The sequence below is a fragment of the Globicephala melas genome, chromosome 3, assembly GCF_963455315.2.
Source record: "Globicephala melas chromosome 3, mGloMel1.2, whole genome shotgun sequence".
NCBI classification, from domain to species: Eukaryota; Metazoa; Chordata; class Mammalia; order Artiodactyla; family Delphinidae; genus Globicephala; species Globicephala melas.
The window spans coordinates 60,137,607-60,156,711 of NC_083316.1; the positions used below are offsets into that span (position 1 = coordinate 60,137,607).

General features: G+C 40.0%; 1 protein-coding gene across 2 annotated transcripts in view; it reads left to right on the top strand.

The window, feature by feature from the left end:
* The window catches only part of F2R (coagulation factor II thrombin receptor), a 30,913-nt gene extending 18,113 nt beyond the window's left edge, over positions 1-12,800 (top strand). For both annotated transcript variants that reach the window (XM_060295907.2, XM_030846144.3), the window contains one exon: positions 9,487-12,800. In XM_060295907.2, the coding sequence (XP_060151890.1) occupies positions 9,487-10,682 (1,196 nt within the window). In that variant the 3' untranslated portion in view covers positions 10,683-12,800. The remainder of the gene's footprint in view (positions 1-9,486) is intronic.
* The last annotated feature ends 6,305 nt before the right edge of the window (positions 12,801-19,105 follow it).

Sequence of the window (19,105 nt, forward strand, 5' to 3'; positions counted from 1 at the left end):
GTCTTTTGTGTCTCCATACAAATTTTAAGATTTTTTGTTCTACTTCCGTAAAAAATGCCATTGGTAATTTGATAGGCATTGCATTGAATCTGTAGATTGCTTTGGGTAGTATAGTCATTTTCACATTATTGATTCTTCCAATCTAAGAACATGGTATATCTCTGCATCTGTTGGTATCATCCTTAATTTCTTTCATCAGTGTCTTATAGTTTTCTGCATACAGGTCTTTTGTCTCCTTAGGTAGGTTTATTCCTAGGTATTTTATTCCTTTTGTTGCAGTGACAAATGGGAGTGTTTCCTTAATTTCTCTTTCAGATTTTTCATCATTAGTGTATAGGAATGCAAGAGATTTCTGTGCATTAATTCTGTATCCTGCAACTTTACCACATTCATTGATTAGCTCTAGTAGTTTTCTGGTGGCATCTTTAGGATTCTCTATGTATAGTATCATGTTATCTGCAAACAGTGACAGTTTTACTTCTTCTTTTCCAATTTGTATTCCTTTTATTTCTTTTTCTTCTCTGATTGCCATGGCTAGGACTTCCAAAACTATGTTGAATAATAGTCGTGAGAGTGGACATCCTTGTCTTGTTCCTGATCTTAGAGGAAATACTTTCAGTTTTTCACCATTGAGACTGATGTTTGCTGTGGGTTTGTCATATATGGCCTTTATTATGTTGAGGTAGTTTCCCTCTATGTCCACTTTCTGGAGAGTTTTTATCATAAATGGGTGTTGAATTTTGTCAAAAGCTTTCTCTGCATCTATTGAGATGATCATATGATTTTTTTTCTTCAATTTAATATGATTTGTCACATTGACTGATTTGCATATATTGAAGAATCCTTGCATCCCCGGGGAAAATCCCACTTGATCATGGTATATGATCCTTTTAATGTGTTGTTGGATTCTGTTTGCTAGTATTTTGTTGAGGACTTTTGCATCTATATTCATCAATGATACTGGTCCGTAATTTTCTTCTTTTGTAGTACCTTTGTCTGGTTTTGGTATCAGGGTGATTGTGGCCTCAGAATGAGTTTGGGAGTGTGCCTTCCTCTGCAATTTTCTGGAAGAGTTTGAGAAGGATGGGTGTTAGCTCTGCTCTAAATGTTTGATAGAATTCACCTGTGTAGCCATCTGGTCCTGGACTTTTGTTTGTTGGAAGATTTTTAATCACAGTTTCAATTTCATTACTTGTGATTAGTCTGTTCATATTTTCTATTTCTTCCTGGTTCAGTCTTGGAAGGTTATACGTTTCTAAGAATTTGTCCATTTCTTCCAGGTTGCCCATTTTATTGGCATAGAGTTGCTTGTAGTAGTCTCTTAGGATGCTTTGTATTTCTTCAGTGTCTGTTGTTAGTAACTTCTCCTTTTTCATTTCTAATTTTATTGATTTGAGTCCTCTCCCTCTTTTTCTTGATGAGTCTGGCTAATGGTTTATCAATTTTGTTTATCTTCTCAAAAAAACAGCATTTAGTTTTATTGATCTTTGCTGTTGTTTTCTTTGTTTCTATTTCATTTATTTCTGCTCTGATCTTTATAATTTCTTTCCTTCTGCTAACTTTGGGTTTTGTTTGTTCTTCTTTCTCTAGTTCCTTTAGGTGTAAGGTTAGATTGTTTATTTGAGATTTTTCTTTTTCTTCAAGTAGGCTTGTATAGCTATAAACTTCCCCCTTAGAACTGCTTTTGCTGCATCCCATAGGTTTTGGATTGTCGTGCTTTCATTGTCATTTGTCTCTAGGTATTTTTTTATTTCTTCAGTGATCTCTTGGTTATTTAGTAACGTATTGCTTAGCCTCCATGTGCTTGTGTTTTTAACTTTTTTTCCCCTGTAATTCATTTCTAATCTCATAGCATTGTGGTCAGAAAAGATGCTTGATATGATTTCAATTTTCTTAAATTTACTGAGGCTTGATTTGTGACCCAAGAGGTGATCTATCCTGTAGAATGTTCCATGCACACTTGAGAAGAAAGTGTAATCTGCTGTTTTTGGATGGAATGTCCTATAAATATCAATTAAATCTATCTGGTCTGTTGTGTGATTTCAAGCTTCTGTTTCCTTATTTATTTTCATTTTGGATGATCTGTCCATTGGTGTAAGTAAGGTGTTAAAGTCCCCCACTATTATTGTGTTACTGTCGATTTCCCCTTTTATAGCTGTTAGCAGTTGCCTTATGTATTGAGGTGCTCCTATGTTGGGTGCGTATATATTTATAATTGTTATATCTTCTTCTTGGATTGATCCCTTGATCACTATGTAGTGTCCTTCCTTGTCTCTTGTAACATTCTTTATTTTAAAGTCTGTTTTATCAGATATGAGTATTGCTACTCCAGCTTTCTTTTGATTTCCATTTGCATGGAATATCTTTTTCCATCCCCTCACTTTCAGTCTGTATGTGTCCCTAGGTCTGAAGTGGGTCTCTTGTAGACAGCATATAGATGAGTCTTGTTTTCATATTCATTCAGCAAGCCTGTGTCTTTTGGTTGGAGCATTTAATCCACTGACGTTTAAGGTAATTATCGATATGTATGTTCCTATGACCATTTTCTTAATTGTTTTGGGTTTGTTTTTGTAGGTCCTTTCCTTCTCTTGTGTTTCCCAGTTAGAGAAGTTCCTTTAGCATTTGTTGAAGAGCTGGTTTGGTGGTGCTGAATTCTCTTAGCTTTTGCTTGTCTGTAAAGTTTTTGATTTGTCCATAGAATCTGAATGAGATCCTTGCCAGGTAGAGTAAGCTTTGTTGTAGGTTCTTCACTTTCATCACTTTAAGTATATCATACCACTCTCTTCTGGCTTGTAGAGTTTCTGCTGAGGAATCAGCTGTTAACCTTATGGGAGCTCCCTTGTATGTTATTTGTCGTTTTTCCCTTGCTGCTTTCAATAATTTTTCTTTGTCTTTAATTTTTGCCAATTTGATTACTATGTGTCTTGGCGTGTTTCTCCTAGGGTTTATCCTGTATGGACCTCGCTGCGCTTCTTGGACTTGGGTGGCTGTTTCCTTTCCCACGTTAGGGAAGTTTTCGACTATAATCTCTTCAAATATTTTCTCAGGTCCTTTCTCTCTCTCTTCTCCTTCTGGGACCCCTATAATGCTGTTGTTGCATTTAATGTTGTCCCAGAGGTCTCTTAGGCTGTCTTCATTTCTTTTCATTCTTTTTTCTTTATTCTCTTCCGCAGCGGTCAATTCCACCATTCTGTCTTCCAGGTCATTTATCCGTTCTTGTGCCTCCATTATTCTGCTATTGATTCCTTCTAGTGTATTTTTCCTTTCACTTATTGTATTGTTCATCTCTGTTTGTTTGTTCTTTAATTCTTCTAGGTCTTTGTTTAACATTTCTTGCATCTTCTCGATCTTTGCCTCCATTCTTTTTCCGAGGTACTGGATCATCTTCACTATCATTATTCTGAATTCTTTTTCTGGAAGGTTGCCTATCTCCACTTCACTGAGTTGTTTTTCTGGGGTTTTATCTTGTTCCTTCATCTGGTACATAGCCCTCTGCCTTTTCATCTTGTCTATCTTTCTGTGAATGTGGTTTTTGTTCCACAGGCTGCAGGATTGTAGTTCTTCTTGCTTCTGCTGTCTCCCCTCTGGTGGATCTGTTGTCCTTAGTTTTTAGTGGCAAGTAAATGTGCATAAAATATTTGCTTTTCTTTTTCTTCTTTTTTTTTTTTTTTACTTTTCATTATGGAAATTTTGAAACATACCAAAAGTGGACAGTGCAATTACCCCCTATATGTTGTTTTATCTGTATCCTCACTTTCATCCTCCCCAAATGGACAATTTTAAAGCAAATCCCAGACATTGTATCATTTCATCCATAAATGCCTCAGTATATATCCTTAGAAATAAGAACTCTTTTCTTCACGTAACCACAATACCATTATAACACCTAAAAAAAAGGACAATTTCTTAATATCATGTACTATTCAGTCGGTGTTCACATTTTACTGATTGTCTCATAAGTGCTTTTTACAGTTGATTTATTTGAATCAGGATCAAACACGGCCCACTGTTGCATTAGGTAGATGTGTCTCTTAAATCTTTTAGTCTGTAGGGGTTTTCCCTCTCCTCCTGTTTCAAGGCTGTTTGTCAGAGAAACAGGGTCATTCGTCTTCTAGACTTTTCTACATACTGGATCTGGCCAGCTGCATCTTGTAGGGGTGTTCAACATGCCCTTCTGTCCTCTGTGTTTTCTGTAATGTGGTCCATCTGGAGGCTTAACCTGATCCAAGTTTGTTTTTCTGCAAGACTACCTGAGCAGTGGCGCTGTGTACACACCTGTTTCATCACCTCAAGATTGTCTCTCTTTTTGAGATTTTAAGGTTACTCTTTGGACTCAGGTGTTGTCAGGTGATCCACTTGTTAGAAAGTTCCCTATCACCTATCCTTTCACCTAACGTTTTTAGCAACAACTGATGACCATTGTACTAAATCTGATTTCACTAAGAGCTGTAAGATGCGTTTCTAAATCTGTTACTGTTTCTGTGTTTATGAGCTGGAATTATTTTATAAAATAGAAATTTCCTTCATTGACTATTTGGTTTCCCTGAAATATTTTGCTTATAGAAAAGGCAAGATAACTGCTTGAACCTTGCTTTTATTTACCAATTTTCAGACTGGGTCCCCTCATTTCCTCCAACAGTGACAAAAAAGGTTTTATTTTCCTTTGAGCATCATTATGAACTCATAGATCTTAACAAATATGACATGTTTCCAGTGTTTCCATTCATTTCCATCATTATTCTCTTAATGATTTTTGGCCAATGGGGAGCTCTCTTTGGATCGACTTCAGAGCCTTTCTGACCTGACCCGAATATTCTTTGAAGACGTTCAAGACTCTTCTTGTGTCTTTCCTCCCCCCAGATCCGGAACCAGCCATTTCTTTAAGGAGCACTTCTTTTCATGGTGTGCGTTTGCATTTGAGACAGTGGAGTATTCCTGTAATGTTGCTGCTTTCTGCTTGGAGTTAGTATGTTTTCATCATTTTTCCATCATCCTCTTTATTTCTCTTTAACCTGTAGTGTTAAGTCACTCGTGGAGAAATGCAGGGGGTACATCTCTCGTGCTCTGTGTGTGAATGTAGGCGAGGTCCTGGGACTTCTGCTTTCTTAATTCCCAGAAAGCATGAGCCCTATAGGCCCGTGCTCTGAGTGGGAACCAAGGCTGGCATGTTGTGGGAGGATGAAATGGTATAAATAACTTCCAGGATCACATGGGACCTTGAGAGAGCATCTGGTCACCACTCTGCTTCCAAGGCCAGATCTCGTCAAAGTCAGAAAAAGCACTGTGCCTGACTAACTAATTTTTAAAAATCTTCAGAGTTAGAGTCCACATTTAAGCTCGTTAGCAATATGCTATGGTCAACAACAAAATTACTCTAGAGCCATTTTAGAGAAATCTAAATTAAGTGAAACTTAGCAACAAGTATGAGAACCAATTTTAGGACCTGACTTAGTTTTTTTTTTTTTTTTAAACCATAACTTAAGAATAAAAACACAGATGTGCTACAAGAGCTTTTTGTACGCTGACAGGCACTTTCTCCTTGACCTATGAGTTGGGCTAGGACTAAAGGAAAAGCAAGATACCCAAACTCAAATTTCAACCTAAGGGGCTTGAGCTAGTTGGATTTATCTAGTCACCTGGAATTGGTTTTGTTCTTTCTTTGATGTTGGTATATAGTTAAACAAACAAAATTTGCTGACATTCTGTAATCCCATAAAAGCCAAAATATCAAACCTATGTTGGCAAGAAAAGGTGATACCTTAGGTAATGATATTTAATCAAGGGATTATGCATTCTTCCTGGGCTCCAGCCTATAAAATGTCATGTTCCAGTGGGTATAATGTTTCTGTCATAAACACCATACTGCCCAAGAAGGCCTAGCCAGGGAAGAAATTTTTGAAAACAAATACTCTTTCCCAAAGTATTAAATACAGAGTAAACCCTAATGAGAGTTTAATTTTCAGACCAAGTGATGGCGTCTAAGAGCTTAGTTGTGAGTGTTCAGTAGTTTTCAAGAGGTGTCACTCCTCTAGGTCATGTCCTGATGCTCACGTGTGTGTGCACACATGCGTGCCTGCACTTTTCTCCCTTCCATGCGTGACAAGAGTCCTCATTCTGGCCAGGTCTCCAAAGCTACAGCAGAGGGTCGTGTTGTTTTAAGGTTCCTGTGGGTCAGCGTTTTTGAGGACACATATCTTTGTGGCCTTAAAATGCCAGAACTCATTCATTCTTTTCTTCCGCTTCCCACACATCCTTGACCTCGAGGGTAGCCTCACTTCCCACAGGGGCCGTTGTACCAGGGTCAGGCCCCCATGTGACTGGATCAAGATGCAGAGAGTGAATTAGATGCCTCGAAAGGGGAAGGAAGCGATACTTCGGGAAAAGGTTGATAAACCAAACAGGGCTAAATGTTTAGGAAGGGAAGAGGGACAGATTCCATTTTAATTTAAAATGATTGAGAGTGAGCAAAAAGCAAACCACATTGAAGTGATAGGGGAAGAATAATAATTTCTTACACTGATTAATTTTTGAAGTTTACAAAGTGAACATATATCCTATTTAACATGTGATGCTCCTGGCTGCCAGATTTGTAGGCCAGACAGGTATTAGGATCCCATTTTAATGATTCTGAGACTGAGTTCAGAGCAGTTAAGTGATTCCTGGTAGAGCCAGTATTAGAATGCAAATCCATGATTAAAAGCCAACTTAAGGTCCATACCTACCACATGTGGGGCAGGGTACTGGAGACTCAGAGTTAAATAGGAACAGTTTCCTACCCTTGGGGAACAGTCTAGCTGTATATGTGTACTCAGAGGCTCATCACTGCAGATTGGTTTTTTATTAATTTTTACTGGAGTATAGTTGCTTTACAATGTTGTGTTAGTTTCTGCTGTACAGCAAAGTGAATCAGCAGTACGTATACATATATTCCCACTGTTTTGGATTTCCTTCCCATTTATGTCACCACAGAGCATTGAGTAGAGTTCCCTGTGCTATACAGTAGGTTCTCATTAGTTATCTATTTTATACATAGTAGTGTATATATGTCGATCCCAATCTCCCAATTCATCCCATCCCCGCCTTCCCTCCTTGGTATTCATACATCTGTTCTTTACGTCTGTGAAAATGATACAGATCACTGCAGATTTTTTGTTCTTCCTCTGTGAGAGATCTGCCAGATCACCCCTTTACCCTCAGGGGACCCACTCATGCTCTTGCTGAGGTCATCTGACCTCAAGTTTTTACTACCAGGCCCTGTTCTACTGTGTATCGGTTGGTGCTACTCTAGGTTTGCTTTTCATTTTGGAAATGGATGCCAGTTTATTATATTTTATTTTCTAGCTCTAGAATTTCCATTGGTTGGTTTCGTTGCTATTTTCTATTTTTTCATTCATTTCAATGAAATCTTTTTCTTCCCTTCATTGAGCATAGTTGCAACATACCCTTTAAAATCCTTATCTGCTAATTCCAACATCCAGGTCATCTTGGGATTGGTTTCCATTGATTGTCCTTTTCTCTTGCGACTGGGTCACACTTTCCTGATTCTCTTTATATCGAATGATTTTGAATTGTCTGATGGACATTATCCTACTGTAAAGACTCAAGATTTTGTTTTATTTCTCCAAAGAATGTTGGTGTTTTTGCTTTAGCAGGCAGTTAATTTGGTTGAACTCAAACTGCAAACGTTTCCTCTTGAGCAAGAAGTTCAAATAACACTTCCATTCTTTTAACACATTATTGACCCGGGGATTTTTGCAGAAACTAACACCTGTGGCCAAAATACATCTCCAGTCAAAAATGTGTTAACTCTAGCAGTTAACTCTGCTTCACATCTTCCTTGAGTGTGCAGGTTCTAGAGTCAACCCAAGCCTGGGGCAGAATTTGCACTGGAATTTGGTGCTCTCTCTATCCCTCTCTGAATTTTTCTTTTCTGAGATTCTCTCCTCACTTTCCAGTGATTGTAGTTGCCCTGAACTCTGTCCTCTAGTTCTTCAGGCAGTAGAGACTGTGGGTTTTCTATCTGAGTTTCAACCATCTTTTGTGGCACTGACTTTGGCCTTCTCTCAAGCTAAAAGCCACTGAAAACAAGAAACCCATCGGTTGCCATCCTTTCTTTGAAGATCCATCCCTCCCCTCCCTGACATGACCCTGTGAACCTAAATAACTTCAGGTCATTGATTTGGGGGAGGAAAGGGATCCAGAGTTTTTTGTAATTTTTGTCTAGGGTCTTGTAGGACCCTACAGAAGCAGAACTATCTCTTTTATTGCATTATGCCTCTCTGTGTAAGTTTTTGTTTGCAGGAAGGTTCCACTACTGAAAAATAAAACTGAAAGCTTAAAAATCCACTGTACTTACCCAATTTCCGGCCAGTTTTCATTCCTCTAACATCACTTCTGAGTGACGTGTGTGTCCAGCCTTTGTGGCCAATGCCTCCAGGGATAGAAACCTCATCCTTTTCCCCCTGTGGTTTCTCTCCCCACTCCTCAGCTTGCCAAGGCCCAGCAAAGGCTCTCTCTGTCTGAGTCTCCTCAGTGACAGAATGTTAGCAAAGCTCCTGGGAAGGAAAAGCTGGTTGAGTTCCAGTTGTTAAGTGCTGCATTTCTTTGATGAACATTTCACACGGATGTTTTTGGTGGAGGAGGGTAATAAAAGAAGGACGTTTGCAACTGACTTCTGGGTGATACTCAAAAGAGCCTGGTTGGCCTGGCATCTGCCTGCGTGCATGTGGCATTTTGGAACTGAGCTGAGGAAGGCCACTGGCCTAGGACCTCTGCTCCACTGGCCCGCTAAGGAAGGAGACAGGAAGATGACGGTGTGGTAGGTACCTTGTGATTACATTAGACGATAACCTGAGACTGTGGCTTGGACCCAAATATGACGAGAGATTTGCGACATTCTACTGTGTAAACCAACTGAAGCTAGTAAAGGACAGCTACTGTCACATGGATAACGGTCATGGAAATGGGTACCCTCGGTCCTACTCAAGTTCACCTGTAGCTCCGTAACCTTTAAGATGTTCCCTCAACTTTCTATGTGGATTTTTCCACAAGGAAGAACGGATTTCAAGGGGTGGCCACAAGCTAAATGGAGAAAATGTATACATGCAGACATACGGACGAAAGAGAAGTCACATAGCCTGGGAGTGATTTGTTTATATAGACAGTGGCTCGTATAGAAAAGAAGTTACGGCTCTTTTCTTTCACATCACGTCCTCAGCCTTTCCTGATGTCTGCAGATCTCTGAAAGTGTATCGTTCACCTCATATCTCTGAGGAGCAGAGTTTGAAAAGGGTTTGCTGTGTCAGAACAAAATGTGGTACACTACTTCGAGTTAGCTAATTCCCTGATAAAGTCTGTGGTCCCCTTGGGTATCACCTGCTCCTTACCACCCACTCTCCCAGGAAGAAAACAAAAAGCAAAAGTAAAGTGTACCCTCTCCTTGTCTCTTTTGCCTTTGTAATTCGTTTTAAAATTTTTACTTTTCAGAGTCAGAAGCAACAAATGATACTCTGAGTCCCCGGACATTTTTTCTCAGGAATCCCAATGATGTATTTGAACCAATCCCACTGAAGGAGGATGAGGACCAAAATGAAAGTGAATTCACAGAAGACAGATTAAGCTCCGGCAACAGAAGCAGTCCTCCTCAAAAATTACCCCGCGAGTTCATCTCAAAAGATGCCTCAGGATATCTGACCAGCACCTGGTTGACGCTCTTTATCCCCTCCGTCTACACCGGCGTGTTCCTCGTCAGCCTTCCTCTGAACATCATGGCCATCGTCGTGTTCACCTTGAAGATGAAGATCAAGAAGCCCGCCGTGGTGTACATGCTGCACCTGGCCATGGCAGACGTGCTCTTTGTGTCTGTGCTCCCCTTTAAGATCAGCTACTACTTTTCCGGAAGTGACTGGAGATTCGGGTCTGCCATGTGCCGCTTCATCACCGCTGCATTCTACTGTAACATGTATGCCTCTATCATGCTCATGACGGTCATCAGCATTGACCGGTTCCTGGCTGTGGTATACCCCATGCAGTCGCTCTCCTGGCGTACTCTGGGGAGGGCTTCCTTTACCTGTCTGGCCATCTGGGCCATGGCCATCGCGGGGGTGGTACCTCTGCTCCTCAAGGAGCAGACCACCCAGGTCCCGGGGCTCAACATAACCACCTGTCACGATGTGCTCAACCAAACACTGCTCGAAGGCTACTACTCATATTACTTCTCGGCCTTCTCTGCCATCTTCTTTTTTGTGCCGTTGATCATTTCCACAGTCTGTTATGTGTCTATCATCCGATCTCTTAGCTCTTCCACGGTTGCCAACCAGAGCAAGAAGTCCCGGGCTTTGTTCTTGTCAGCTGCTGTTTTCTGCATCTTCGTCCTTTGCTTTGGACCCACAAACATCCTGCTGATTCTACATTATGCATTCCTTTCCCATAATTCCATGACAGAGGCTGCCTACTTTGCCTACCTCCTGTGTGTCTGTGTCAGCAGCATAAGCTGTTGCGTTGACCCCTTGATTTACTACTATGCTTCCTCTGAGTGCCAGAGGTACCTCTACAGTATCTTATGCTGCAAAGAAAGTTCAGATCCCAGCAGTTATAACAGCAGCGGTCAGTTGATGGCAAGTAAAATGGACACCTGCTCTAGTAACCTGAATAGCAGCGTGTACAAAAAGCTGTTAACTTAGGAAAAGGGACCAACAGTGAGTTAAAAAGAAAATGTTAAAAAAGCAAATAACCTAAGGATTCTACTTAGTCCCTGACAAAAAGTATTTACTTTACCATCTAAAACAACAAATGTATGATGTACATGCCTCCTTATGAGAGCCATTAAGCATATATATTTGTTAGTTACAGGAAAAAAAAAAAAACAGGAATAGAAAACAATGTTATTACAAGAGAGTGTTACAACAAGAACTGAAATGTCACTTTTTTCGTAAATTTACGTGATGTATTTTAGATATATGTGTGTGTATATGTGTATTTATACACATATACTTGTATCATTTGCAGTGCAGTATAGAATAGGCACTTTGAAACCCTCTCTTTTTTTCACCAGAGATTATGGAAGTAAACTCTGATTCTCTGATTTCATATGCAAAGTTTAGGCTGGAGTTTAGCCCTGAACATCTGAAGAAGTCCATCGATAGTGAGGGATTCTACAGTTTGGACTTATACAACTTTTGCCAATAAGTGTTTTGAAATTGTCCAACAGCAATGTTTAAGTTATTGAGGGATGAGACTTAGTACTATCTGTGTGTAGAGAAAGTTCTGCTGTTTTTCATGTTAAACGTATCAAAGTTTGAATTCTAAAAATTATTAAAACAGATAATATGGGTAGCATTTTTGCTGTTTTACACGCCGTGTGTGTAAACTAAGAATGAGCAGGGGTCCCACCAGTGACCTGAGGCTGGCTTTCAAAGCACTGTGCCCCCAGATGAAGGACTCCAAGCAGTAGATACAAGACAGGGCCAGTTCAGAGAGATCAGGACCACCGTGTTTGCTATCTCCTGCTGGGATTCCCTCAAGGATTGGCCGTGCGCTTATCATGTTTATTAGAAGTTGGTGAAGTAGGATGTGCTATCCCAAGAGATAATGGATATAAAAGACTGCCCATTTTAAGAATGGAGAAAGAAGACACGTTCACTTCTAGCAGTTATGCTGCAAGGACCATTCCCAGGTGGAAACACCTATATAGCAAACATGGACACCCATCGTGTGCTCTAAGCACTCTAATGGGTGCTGGGCAAATAGAGTTGAGTCAGACTGAAACCTGCTCTCAAGAATGACAAAGTGGGCCGATACACAGAGTGGGACGTGGGAAAGAAACACATCATTAGGTAAAGAAGTGCTTTTAGCCAGATGTCACCAAGCAAGTTCCACATAATCCTGGCAGATAAAGAACTTTGAACATTTGGGTTAAATCTTCCTGTGGTTATAACTTGAGATAAACATAATATAGTACAGGAAGCGTGTTTTTAAAAATAACTCCTTCAGTAACAGAATATGAAATGTTTTATTACAATGTTATTCAAGCAAGATAAAAATTATAAATTCTGTACATAATATGATCGCCAATCTGACTATGTATCAACATGAAAACAAAGTTTTACATAAAAGAGATTGAAAAAAATAAACCAAAATGACAACTAAGGATAAAAAAAGATTAAGTCCTTCAGTCTGTCTTAATTGGACCCTATTTACAAATGTTTTGTTCAATAAATTACTCAAGTCAGATTTTTAAAACATTCATTATGTTAGTCGGATTAGAAATGGCAGAAGAAAATGGAATTGACTTTGAAATCCAGGAAAATTATTCTCTATTTTCCATTCACTTTTCTTAAGAGTTAATGAGATGATTTTATAAGCTATGATGAGTATCAAGTACAGAATATCCTCATGTATTTGAGAAAATAATTTGAAAATTAGGTTGAATTATATCTTTTTTTCCTTATGAAAAAATGTTGGCATTTTAAACAAAAAGAGTAGAAACTTGTAAGGCAAGTACTTACCTATTTAAAAGAGCAAATTGTTTCCAAATGCCATAGAACGATTTACATAAAAGTATGTCTTGTAAGTAGAAGCTAACATTGTTTTTATTAATTTAGTTACGATACTCATTTTATCCAACTTAGTGGAGATATACTGTCATTGTTCATTCATTCTGTTTATATTAAAATACCTCTGACTTAATAAGACTCATTACTGTATTATCAGTATGTACTTATAAAATATTACATCACTGTTTTTATGTTCTTTTTTTAAAAAAATGTATGTAACTTCTATTAATAAACCTGAAAGTTTGCTTGGTATCTGTTTGGAATAAGATTTTATTGTATCTTTAGAGCCTGTCAGGAAGGCCAGTCTAAGGATTTAGCTGAACAGCGGTTAATGAAGAGGTGATTTGCAGAGGCATGGCCAGGGTTAAGGGAACCAACAAGAGCTGGTGAAGCACCCCAGGGCCTAGCAATTAGGGAAAGCTGTTACCACCCCAGGCCTAAAACGAGTGGAGGAGGGAATACACAGACTCTGCTCCCCCCACCCTCTGATCTCTTGCTGATGCCTCCCCATTGCTCCTGATTTTAACTTACCCCCAGAGGTCAAGGGAACCTGGGTGATGGAGCCCATAAACGTCAGCTTCTTGGGGCACAGAGAATGAAACTCGAAGAAAAAAAAAAGCACAATCTCTACCAAAGGCATTGGGTGATTAGATCTCTGTGTCTTTTTTTTTAAATCCGTTCTTAGGAAAATTCAAGGTTATGTCACTGAGAACATGCTCAGATTCCTGGGTTATGAGCATCGTGGATAGAGTCTGCAGTTGTTTTTTTTGTTTGTTTGTTTTTTATTGGAGAGTAGTTGATTTACAATGTTGTGTTTGTTTCAGGTATACAGCAAAGTGAATCAGTTATACATATACATATATCTACTCTTTATTTATTTATTTTTAAATTTTTTTTAGCCACACTGCGGCATGGGGGATCCTTAGTTCCCCGGCCAGGGCTCGAACCTGTGCCCACTGCAGTGGAAGCCCACAGTCTTAACCACTGGACTTCCAGGGAAGTTCCTATCTTTTTTAGATTCTTTTCCCATATAGGCCATTACAAAGTATTGAGTAAAGTTCCCTGTGCTATACAGTAGGTCCTTATTAGTTACCTTTTTTTTTTTTTTTTGCGGTACACGGGCCTCTCACTGTTGAGGCCTCTCCCATTGCAGAGCACAGGCTCCGATGTGCAGGCTCAGCAGCCATGGCTCACGGGCCCAGTCGCCCCGCGGCATGTGGGATCTTCCTGAACCAGGGCACGAACCCGCGTCCCCTGCATCGGCAGGCAGACTCTCAACCACTGCGCCACCAGGGAAGCCCATAGTTACCTATTTTATATAGTAGTGTGTATATGTCCATCCCAATCTCCCAATTCATCCCTCCTCCCCCACGTCCTCTGGTGACCATACGTTTGTTTTCTATATCTCTCACTCTGCAGTTCTTTCCTAGTGAAGAGAGAAGCAAATTAAATGTCAGAGGATACATATGTCGAAACTCAAGGAAGGGCCACCCTTGAGTGACAGTTCTTTGCCATCTAACACTACCTGGGGCAGAGGGAGGATGGGGAATTAAAAGCAAAGTTACAAGTACCTCTGAGAGCTGAAAAGCAACCCAAAATTCTGATAATGTTCTTCTAAATTCATAGTCAGCAGAAGAGTTATTTCAACGGAACAAGAATTCTGTTAGCACACAGAATTTTTAAGTTAACACACAAGCTTAAGTTTCTGAGGCCTGGAGTCTCCACAGCATTTCAGAAATGGATGTATTGAATGAAGTCAGCCCAGCTCATGACCACCAGAAAAATAGGATTCCCACTCGAAACAGAAAGTGACCTTTAAGCTCTTTTGTTGTTATTTTTCAAAATATGTTTGAAATCAAGAAACAAATTTTCTTAACACAAAAAAGCATGTTTTTTCCACCAAGTCAAAAATAGGATTTTAAAGGAAAAGGAATTCTTGACTGTTAAATACATACATGGAAAATTTGGAGTTATACTTTTGAATTTAAGAAGTTAAGAGAAATGTCGGCATGTCCTTCAGGAAGTCTTGAGCTCTGAGAGCAAATGGAAAAACTTAAGCAACGTTTATGATGAAGCTTTTTTCCTGAAGCCTGGACCTTCCGCTAGTAGCTTCTCACCTAGGGGCCATAATGAAATTTACTGGGAAAGTCACCAAGAGTAGTTTCCTGGCAGAACCGGCACAGCTGTGTGGCTGTTCCTTTCAAAATTGCTAGACCAAATGTGCACGGAGAATAATGAACCGCAGGATGAGCTGAGTGTGATTTGTGGAGAAGGTGCAGTTAAGGAAGCTGTGATCTGAGCAGAGACGAGAAATGCTCCAATTCCACGATCCCCAGAGTCCTTGAGACCCTTTCAGGAGATGCACGGGGTCAGAACTCTCTTAAGACTAAGATAGTGTTTTGGTCTGATTCTCTCACGAGTATACAACTGCGTTTTCCAGAGGCCGGGTGACGTGGTAGCACAACAGACTGAATGCAGGAGCAGATATGAAAATCTGACTCTTCCATTTAGCCAGCCATTAAAGAGGTTTGCCAAAATAAAAACCAAGGTAACTGTCTTCACGAAATCACTGTTTTGGGGGAAATTTTTCTTTGTGAAAAATATAGTATTTATGTTAACATGTAATGGATTTTTCATTATTCTTTTAATTATTTTTTTCTTGAAGTATAGTTGATTAACAATGTTGTGTTAATTTCTGGTGTACAGCAAAATGATTCAGTTATATTGATACATATATTTATATTACTATATTCTTTTTCAGATTTTTTCCATTAGAGGTTATTACAAGATATTGAATATAGTTTCTTGTGCTATACAGTAGGACCTTGTTATTTATTTTATGTATAATAGCTTGTATCTGCTAATCCCAAACTCCTAATTTGTACCCTGCCAACTTCCTTCCCCTTTGGTAACCACAAGTTTGTTTTCTATGTCTGTGGGTCTGTTTCTGTTTTGTAAATAAGTTCATTTGTATCATTTTTTTTAGATTTCACATGTAAGTGATATCATATATTTGTCTTTGTCCGACTTCACTTGGTATGATAATCTCTAGGTTCATCCATGTTGCTGCAAATGGCATGATTTCATTCATTTTTATGGCTGAGTAATGGGTTTATTGTTATTTTATTTTATTTTTTATTAATTTATTTATTTATGGCTGTGTTGGGTCTTCGTTTCTGTGCAAGGGCTTTCTCTAGTTGTGGCGAGCGGGGGCCGCTCTTCATTGTGGTGCGCGGGCCTCTCACTGTTGCGGCCTCTCCCGTTGCGGAGCACAGGCTCTAGACCCACAGGCTCAGTAGTTGTGGCTCACGGGCCCAGTTGCTCCGCGGCATGTGGGATCTTCCCAGACCAGTGCTCGAACGCGTGTCCCCCACATCAGCAGGCAGACTCTCAACCACTGCGCCACCGGGGAAGCCCTATTGTTATTTTTAACTGAAAGAAATATTTTCAAAAATTCTCCATTTTAATGTCTAATATGGTAAATAGAAGCAGGGGTTTGCTGCTAAACCCAATCTCCAGAAAAAGAAAAAAGGCTCTGATACGTAGCATTTGCCAATTTCCACGGTGTAAATATTCCCTCTGCTGCCAATTTCAAGCTTCTGATGGTTTAACAGTTGGCTTGAGAAATTCCTGAATATTGAATTCTCGTGAGCTGGTACAAACTGACTCCAGCACACCACTGGATATAACCTGCATAAACAAAAACTCTTTGGGGTCCTCATAATTTTTAAGTGTATTGAGGTGTTCTCAATCATTTTTAAGTGTAGTCTCAAGAAAATTTGAGAACACTGGTCTTATGCAGGATTTCTCAACATTGTCACCTTCAAGAAGACATGGAAACTGGTCATGTTATAAAGCACAAAGAGGTAAACAGTTGGTTCACAGCTACGGGCCACCATATTGGGTTTCTGGCAGCCTCACAGCTGAGGGGATCATTATCTTGGAGCAACAGAAGTTGATTTCAGGCAGCAGGTCCGGTATGGCCTGGTGAATGGAAAGTTTTGCATGAGGCCTGGTTTCCAGCCAGCTGCTATGACCCACCTGTGGTGGCATCTCTATTAAGAGAACAGCAAACGCCATGCTTCTTGTCATGGGAACTGCACATTGGTCTTCTGGAAACACAAAACTAGACGTCAGATTCAGCGGCATCTTGAATTCCGATAACATAGTATGTTTCTACCCAGCTGGCTGGTCATCACGTCAGGAAAGGATTCATGAACCCTAGAGAGTTAGCTTTGAAAGCTGCACTTATAGTAGCCTGAAGATGTCGGGGTGGGTGGCAGAGCCAGTCAGGCTGTTTTGCTCATCTTAATAACCACAGAATTGGGCCATTTTAGTGTGCTGCTGTGCGACCCATGCTGGGGAGTGAGAACACGACTAAGGCGGGGATTGTCAACACTGAGACTCATTGAACAGCAGAACTTCAGTTGTTTTGTGTGTGTATGTGGTTTTTGTTTTGTTTCTGTTTTTTGGCTCTGCAGCCTGCGGGATCTTAGTTCCCAGCCCAGGGATCGAACCCGTGCCCCTGCAGTGGAAGCACGGTGTCTTAACCATTGGACCGCCAGGGAAGCCCCAAATCTTTACTTTTTTTTTTTTTGGTCATGCCGTGGCATGCAGGATCTTAGTTCCCCAACCAGGGATTGAACCCATGCCCCCTGCAATGGAAGTGCAGAGTCTTAACCACTGGACCACCAGGGAAGTCCCTGTTATGTGTGTTTTTGATGTTTCATTTCTTATCATGAGATACCTAGTTACTCTTGGAACTGGCCAAAACAAAGTAAAAGAAAAAAATTTTTTTCAGTGTTTCTCCTCCAGGAACTGATTTTGGGGTTTAAACATAAAATGTAATGGTTAAGAAGCATGAAATTTGAAGACTTCAAATTTTAGAGAGTTTATCAATTCTGTCTTGTTAGAAGGAACTTTTAGAAACTTTAAGTCAGTTCTCATCTCTGGCTGCACATAGAATCACGGGAGAGCTTCTAAACAATTCTAATGCCCAGTCCCTGCTCTCTGAATCAGAATCTTTGGGGGCTGGGCCTGGACATCCATATTGTATTCAAGCCCTTTATGAGATTCTGATGTGTACGCCAGAGTTGATACCACTGCTTTAAGGGATCCTCTCAAATTTAACATGCATTCAGATTATCTGGGCGTCTTGATCGACTCCAGACCGATGCAGTAGGTCTAGGATGGGGCTGTGAGTCTAAGTTCCCAGGCCATGTTGACATTGCCAGTCCTTGGAACACTTTAAGTAGTAGGGCCCTGAGACATGACCCTGAGGCAAAACTGGGCCAGCTCAGAGGTCCAGACATTCAGAAAATTCAATTCTCATATCCTTAAAATCACTCTCTGGGGCAGTTTTTAATGTAGCAGTAGGATAAGTGCTTAATCAAAATTTGCCTTAGGTGATATCTATCTTGCTGTATATTTTCATTCCTCGTGGGCTTTTTTCTAAGAGGAAAGATAGCTTAAAAGTTTCTAATCTCATACATAAAACCATCTCATGAGAGGCTGGGCGTTTAGAGTGGCGACTCCGGACTCCCGACTCTCCTTTGTAAAGATAGTGCCCCACAGATAGCAGCAGCGCCTGGCTACCAGAAAGCAGATGTGCATATGTTTCTTATCTCTGGGTCTGGCTGAAAAATGGTGACCTCAGGGACATGCTAAGGGTGCTAGTCAGCATCAGGAGCTTCAATCTTGATGGTGCTGGAATGAGCAGCTTTGGAAACCCTCAGGCAAATGAGTCAGCCCAGGAGTCATCCTGATGGGAGTCGTGACTCTGTCACGAAAAACAAAGAAGAAAGGAGAAAACAAAGATTTAGGAAGCCAACTCTGAGAATGTATATTTGTGGCACGTACAATAAATCTGGGGTAAATTCTCCATTATAGAAGCCCTCTTACAAGTTGATAAAAAAAATACTAAATGGTGAAAGAGGAACTATAATTTGTATGGGAAAAATGTTGGGTCTCATCAATAATCAAATAGCTACAATTTAAAACAAGATAGCACTGACACCTATCTAATTAGCAGTGATTTTTTTTTCTATGATAGCCATAAACAGCCATAAGAGGAAGCATGGAAAGAAGGATAATATAAATCCCAGCAAGAGTAAGAGAATTCTGATGGACATGCTTTAGGAGAGCAATTTGACAAAATGTCATCACCCTTAAAATGTACACAACCTTGGACCCAGTTGTATGCTTCTGGGAAGCTATCCTTAAGAAATAATTTTAAGTAACAAAAAAATAATAGACTTGTAGTTTTTAATAGCATCCTTATTTGCATATCAGTTAAAGGCTGGAAACCTTCTAGATGCTGAACCCCAGAGGACTGCTTTCCCAAGACTATTACACCCAATTAAAATGACATGTATTAATTGTATATAATGGCACTGAGAAGTGCTTATAGTACTTCATTTTTTAAAAAGCAAGATGCAGTGATGTACATGCAGTATGAAACCAGCACTATGGGAGGAAAAAAAACAGATTCATGTGAGATCTATTAGCAAAAGCTGATGACCAAACATTTAAACTTGTGTTTGGAGAGTTGG